At 44.8% G+C, this 7,420-nt stretch overlaps 1 protein-coding gene across 1 annotated transcript in view; it reads right to left on the reverse strand.

The window, feature by feature from the left end:
- Positions 1–699: 699 nt before the first annotated feature.
- Positions 700–7,420, reverse strand: part of LOC106809964 (dipeptidase 1-like) — a 44,471-nt gene continuing 37,750 nt past the window's right edge. Inside the window, 9 exon segments of the mRNA XM_014813205.1 lie at positions 700–1,179; positions 1,585–1,720; positions 2,105–2,124; positions 2,126–2,184; positions 2,712–2,796; positions 3,147–3,323; positions 3,598–3,664; positions 4,455–4,605; positions 5,656–5,788. Of these exon segments, the coding sequence (XP_014668691.1) occupies positions 994–1,179; positions 1,585–1,720; positions 2,105–2,124; positions 2,126–2,184; positions 2,712–2,796; positions 3,147–3,323; positions 3,598–3,664; positions 4,455–4,605; positions 5,656–5,788 (1,014 nt within the window). The 3' untranslated portion in view covers positions 700–993.

The following is a 7,420-nucleotide window of genomic DNA, read 5'->3' on the forward strand; positions in this document are numbered from 1 at the left end:
TGTGTGTGTGTGTGTGTGTGTGTGTGTGTGTGTGTGTGTGTGTGTATGTGTGTGTGTGTGTGCGCGCGCGCATGCCACATACCTGAGTGAGAGCGTGTATAGCGAGATAGCGTGTATAGAGTAAGTAGTACAAATGCCAGCCGCAGATAACACGGCGTAAATATAGTACAGGCTAACAGATAAAACGCTCGGCTGAAGATGCTATATAGGCAATATCGCCATTTATTGCACAATTTACACGTACACATCTCAAAGCATGCTATCTTATAATTGTTTGTTCATTGCTATTATAAAACGTTTATTGTAAATTCATTCGATGAGCCCTATAGTATTTAGAACTGTGGTATTGATATATCGTATTATATACTATATCGTATATAGTATTACTGCAGATAATATATCGTATGACTGCCCCATATCTAGCATATGCTGCTAGTATTTAGAATATATAGTATGGTACAGTGGCGCCCGCAGATAGAAGCACTGGAAGCACAGCGCTTCCAGTAAATTTAGGGTTAAAATTTTTTTTTCCTAAATCTCTCTCGCAAGACTCACCATATTGCATCTCCAGACGTCTACCATTCAAACATTTTCAGGGGGGCATGCCCCCAGACCCCCCTAGCATGCAGCGCGCCTACAGCGCTTGCTTTTTATTATCACTGAGGATTTTATCATTCTGTGCTTCTACTTTCTTAAGACCTGTGGGCGCCAGTGGACTATGGTATATGGTATATATAGCATAAGTATATAGCGTTCTATATATTATAATAAAAGTATGTTGTGAGCATGTTCTACATTTGTTCTTTTCTTCATTTAATATTGCTTTATGGTATTTGGGTCAAGGAGGCCACGTGACCTCGTTATCTGACGCGATTTCACAAACTCAGAATAGCATTCTTTTTATTCATATAGATATATGTTTTCTTAAACATAGATCCATCACGCAGCTAAAGTACTAACGAACCAGGGCGATCGCCGCACATCACACGTGATCTATAATAACTCTAGGCCTAACAGTAACCTTCCCACGAACAACATCGCTGCGATGGCTGACGTCACGCGGCCGAGTTTCGGCTCGCCGCCGCCGTTCGGCGCTACGATCGCTGCACAGAGGTCGGGATCGGAGCCGCTGGGACGCGGTTCTTCGTACGGTGCCAACGTGTTCAGCCTGTCTCTCTCCTTCATCAACGCAAAACACGCAGTTATATTCACCCGATATAGAGACAGACCAGAGTCAACGTGCAGTAGATTTTGCAGTAGATTTTGATCATGGTATTGTGATTATGATATTGTGGGAATGATACTGTGATTATGATATTATGATCTGTCAAGACAATTAAATTTACTACCGCTAGGGGGTGATGCTGTCATCATAACTAATAGATTTCGCCTGCTCGTGTCGGCTGCCTTTACCTTGGTCGCTCGTGCCGTTATCTTAGCTTACGAATAAATCGTAAATTCAATATTTCAGTAGATCGTAAGTGGAAAAGTTGTTCAAAATGGTGAGCATATTGATTGGCGCACGCACGCAAACACGCACGCACGCACGCACGCACGCACGCACGCACGCGCACGCACACATACCTGTTCAACCTTCTCAAACACTCTGAGTAAATTGTTTCCCGCCAACTTTCCAAGGTCTTCGTCTGTCCAGCCACGTTTTGCCAGTTCCGTAAATAGATCCGGGTACTTGGATACGTCCTCTAAACCCGTGGGCACGCTGCCAGGAGAGGTGAAAATATTAATTTGGGGGTCGGTGAAGGGTTATCAACTCTTTACTACAATGTGTCAGCTGCTACGGTAACACGAGACCGGAGAATCACCGTTGACATTACGTATCACGCGCGAGGGTATCATCAAAGACTATACACATGCTATTAACGGATATCAGAATAAAATAATAATGTAGAAAAAACGAATGTAAAGGGAACGTAGGGAATGTAAGAAGTAACTAATAAATTTCTTGTTGATTATATATATATATATATATATATATATTATGCGTGTGTGTGCGTGCATGTGTTTGTATGTGTGCGTGTGTGTATGCGCGCGTGCGTGCGTGTGTTCGTGAAGGTCACCAAAAGGTCGTCATAAGCTTGCTCACTGGGGAACCCATCGGTAAGTTCCGCGCGCCTATACCGACGTGTTCAGCACTGATCACATCCTTGATGTAATCAATATGATCTGCAATGAATGTGTATTATTTTATTATTGTTATTTTTTGTATTATTAATATTATTATTAAATTATTGATTCGTTATTAGTAGTAGTAGCCAGGCACAGTAGTAGTAGTAGTAGTAGTATGTAGTAGTAGTAGTAGTATTTAGTAGTAGTAGTAAGTTAGTAAGTAGCAGCAGCAGCAGCAATAGTAGTAGCATCAGCAGTAGCAGCAGCAGCAGTAGCAGCAGCAGTAGCAGCTGTAGTAGCAGCAGTAGCAGAAGTAGTAGTAGTAGCAGCAGCAGCAGCAGCAGCAGCAGCAGCAGCAGTAGCAGTAGCAGTAGCAGCAGCAGTAGCAGTAGCAGTAGCAGTAGCAGTAGCAGCAGTAGCAGCAGTAGTAGCAGCAGCAGTAGCAGCAGCAGCAGCAGTAGCAGCTGTAGCAGCAGCAGTAGCAGCAGCAGTAGCAGCAGCAGCAGTAGCTGATGGTCATCATTTATCATGGACTTCACATGTAATTAATAAACACTGCACCTGTAATTAATGGTTTCTCTCACCTGCTACCTGTCCCAGTGTGGCGTTGTCAGAGCAGCTGATGTAATTGTTGTAGAAGTTTACCATCACAACGCCTCCATTGCTTTTCTAAAAAAATATTGACAGTTATTTCTTAATCCAAGCTATCACTGCCTGTCATAACCATTCTAGTTGTTTACTCGAGTATTCATTGATTGATTGATTGATCGATTAAATGGTTGCGTAATTGATTGATTAATTGATTATTTGATCAATGAACTGACTAAATGATTGATCGATCAATCTATTGATTGATTAAGTAAATATTTAAATAGTTGATTGATTAATTGATTGTTTAATTGGCCTGTTGGTTGCTTGATTGGTTGGATGGTTGGCTGATTGATTGATTGATTGATTCATTCATTCATTCATTCATCTCTGCAGTAGTGGGTTATGTCAATAGTTATAGCGTTACCTACCACTAGCATCAAGATGTCGTCCGGTACATTACGCGTGCTGTTACAGAGAGCGTAAGCAGACGAGTGGCTGTAGATGACGGGAGCTGATGTCGTAGCGAGGGCGTGTCTCATCGTAGCAAACGACACGTGCGACAGGTCAACCAGCATGCCAAGTCGATTCATCTCAAGCACCACTTTCTGCAGAAATTATATATATATATATATATATATATATATATATATATATATATATCGAATCAGTTATCACTGTTTCGCGCGTGATGTCTAGATTTATGATATAAAAACATCTAAAAAATAAAGCCATAGTGAGGAGAGGCCACCTTTTGATGGGCAGCAGCAAAGTGGGCCGACGCCATCTTGAAATGGGCAGTCATACACTCATCCAACGCCATCTTGTGATTGGCAATCACTAAGTATGTCCGCTGTCACTCGCACACCTCATTATACTTACCTTGCCAAATGTCGTGAGACCGTTATGAATGGCGGCGTTGTCTCTCTCCTCTATCCACGAATCAGCCCTGCAAACACACAGAGAGGGCCAGCTCAAGTCATCGCCTAATCAGCGTGCTCAATGACGTTACGTGCTACCCTACGTCATCAACATGCGTCATCAACTTATGCTATATTATGCTTATCTATCAAACCAGGATCGAGGGTCATTATATAGACTATAAATCTATATATTAATATAAATCTATAGATTAATATATATATAGAATATAATCTATATTATATATGACACTCTTTATCAAACGGCTCCATAATATTGTGTACGCATTTACTTTTTCTATATGTCTCCCTGACGTCTGTTTGACCTGGTTCGTTTAGCTATTTCTGACTAACCCTAACCCTAACCCTAACCCTAACCTTATATATATTACATATTATATATATATATATATATTAGTGAGAAATAGCTAAACGAGCCAAGTCAAACAGAGGTCAGGGGGACATAGACCTTATCTGCAGTACTACTAGTTCTACTAGTACCCCGTACAGACTGCAAATTTGATACCACATCAAACTAGTCCGGGACAGGCCCGGGCTAAACTTTTGCCGTGTGTACACGCTATCCCGCGCTAAATACGCGCTAGTCCGGTCTAATCTAGCCCCTCACATGGAGGAGGGCCAGGCTAATCACGTTGTTATGTTATGTTCTCGTACTTGTCGGTGTCCACTACGCTGGATATAGTGACAAGGTAGACCAGGAGACGTTGGCCCGTTATTTAGCAAATGGCGCCAGAGTAAGCGACTACAGCGACCTCACACACGCGTTTCTATAATTATATTTCTACGGTCCGATCTTACCACGGCGTCGCGCAACTGTGGGTCAAGGTCATGTAGCGGGCGCCGAGGTCGTAGAGCATGCGCAGAACGGCGAGGCTGCTGTCGATCATGTGGCCACCCTCCACGCCGACGAGACTAGCAATCTTCCCCTTAGCTTTGGCTTCACGGATTCCTATATGCAAGCAGACGATGACAATTAAGTAGAATTTTGATGAGGAGGATGGTGGGTATGAGGATAATGATGATGTAGCGTGGAATATCGTATCGTAGACAGAAGTACGTAACAATTGTATAAACGGTGACAACTATAGTTTTATCGTAAACACGGATAGCAACAGTGTACACATACCAGTCAGATGTCTCCCCTTCTACCCGAAACTCTGTCCTTTTATTTGTCTCTGTCCCCCCTTGACCTGTCCTTGTTTAGGGTCGAGGTCGTTGTACCCCTCGACCGGTCGTGAGACCCGTCCGAGGTACCTCCCTTAATGACTATATCGGCCTTGCCGTCTGTTAACGTTAATTTATATGCAGCTCTTAAGCAGGCAGTTACTGTCTGGTGGAGCCATCACCTGCTGTCTCTAGACCGATTGTATAGGTGGTGTGTCGAATTCCCCATGTCTCTATCTCAATGCTAAAACACCGTACTACAATGACGAGAAGGAGGAGGGGGGGGGAGAAAGAAGAGGAGGAAAAGGCGGAGGAAGAGGAGGAGGATGATGATGAGGAGGAGCAGGAGGAGGAGGAGGATGAGGAGGAGGAGAAGAAAAAAGAGGAGGAGGAAGAGGAGAAGGAGCAGCAGCAGCAGAAGGAGGAGGATGAGTAAGAGAAAGAGGAAGCGGAGGAGAGAGCGAGGAGAAAGAGGAGGAGAAGGTAGAAGAGGAGAATGAGGATGGGGTAAGATGGAAATTATGATCTGGGTCATGGTGGGAATGATGATAGTGAGGATATGGACTGGGATTAGCATGAAGATGGAAATAGAGATAAGAGGACAAAGATAAGAATGAAAATGATGACAGGCATGAGGATGAGGATAGAGATATCGGTACAGGTTGGGATAAGGGCGAGAATATGGATGGTACTGAGAGTGAGGATGAGAATGAGGATGGGGATGAGGACGCAGCAGGAAGCAGCTGTTGATGTGGATCCAGAAATAATATACTAGTTAGACTATACTCGTATCTCTATATATTTCCACGAGTGGATCTCTGTAGGGTTGACTCACCCTGAGTGGAGGTGACGAATTCGAACACGTCATCGTATTTGCGTACGAAGCGTTTGATGACGTCAATCTGCTCCAGCGCGCCCCTGACGCTGCTCTTGTACTGTGTCTCACATCTCGTGTAGGCAGCCCAGAACTGCACACGCGGAGCACATCAATAATCAATCATCGGTCATCGATATCGGTACAAGTGTATCATGGCGAGAGAACGCACGTGTGGGTAGGCACGCAGACGCTCGCCACGACGAATCGCGCTGAATATACATACATTCTTTAGTGCATTAAAATGATTTAACTTGCTGAATGCAAATGTAAACGACATGCGCACCACCACAACACAAGCACACACTAAGAGAGATGTGAAGAAAGAGCAAGTGGGAGAGAAGGGCAACGACTGAAAACGAGAGGCAGGGAGAAAGAAATAGAGGGAGAGGGGAAATGGAAAAGAGAAGGGGACGGGTAGCGAGAGAGAGAGAGAGAGAGAGAGAGAGAGAGAGAGAGAGAGAGAGAGAGAGAGAGAGAGAGAGAGAGAGAGAGAGAGGAAAGAGGCGAGAAAGAGGGGGGGGGGGAGAGAAAAGGAAGATATCTACGCTTGAGCACCGAGCTTTCGCTTTTAATGAAGCCGGGGTATATCTGTATGTGTGCAGGTTCGGCAGCCTTGATCCATCAGGTTGCCACCATTAGAGATGCTATTATTCAAGAGTATTCAAAGTACTGCCAGGGAAGATCGTTGTGCCTGTCAGGAAGGGGGAAGAGCGAATTAGCATGTCTGTGGAAAAAGGGGAGGGGGATTGCAGTGTCCTGTGGGAGGAAGGGGGAAGGCGAATTAGGCAATTGTCTGTGGAAAAAGGGGAGGGGGAGATTGCAGTTGTCTGCGGAGGTAGAGGGGAAGGGCGGGCAGATTCAGTGTCTGGGCGGGAGGAAGGGGGAAGGGGGAAGATTTCAGTGTATGCGGGGAACACAAGAAGGGTGAGGGGGAGTATTTAGCGTCGGGGCTCGGGCGGGGGGGGTGCGGGAAGGAAAGGGGAGGGGGAAGATTCAGTGTCCTGCGAGGAAGGGGGAGCGGGGAGATTCAGTGTCTGCGGGAGGAAGGGGGAGGGAGATCAGTGTCTGATTGGAGGAAGGAAGGGGAGACTTCAGTGGTCTGCGGGGAGGAAGGGGAGGGGAGATTCAGTGTCTGCGAGTGAAGGGGGCAGGGGAGATCAGTGTCTGGCGGCGGAGGAAGGAACTAATCACCATACATGGCCAGTCGGGGAAGGCGAATTATGGCATGCAGTGAGATAAGGATATATCTACTAGCAGAATATCTTATATCTACTTTAAGCCGACCATATGTCTATACCGCAGATATACTCCAAAATCTACATCTGACTTGGTCTATATCTCTAGGCAGTCTTACATTATCTACACACAGGCTACCCATACCTACCACGGATCTCACCTACCGTATTAGCTCGTGCTGTATAAGTCGTAACCCCAAGTATTTTCTATGAAAATTGGTAACACAACCTAATTGGAATATTGCTTTATAACCATGTAGAATACTATATCACTTAGGGATTTACCTATATCTTTTTACAGATTTATTCATATCTACTACAGTTTTAAAAGCTGCAGAGTAACGCCGTAAACCTAATATTGTAGACATGGCAGCTTACACGGCGGTAGCTGAGATGACAGTAGCAACACCTTATGCTTGGCAGTATAGTAATAAATAAACACGGATTGATAGCCAGTGTTGCATCTCCAAGAGAAGCTGGCTGAACAA

The sequence above is a fragment of the Priapulus caudatus genome, unplaced genomic scaffold (assembly GCF_000485595.1).
Source record: "Priapulus caudatus unplaced genomic scaffold, Priapulus_caudatus-5.0.1 Scaffold400, whole genome shotgun sequence".
NCBI lineage: Eukaryota > Metazoa > Priapulida > Priapulimorpha > Priapulimorphida > Priapulidae > Priapulus > Priapulus caudatus.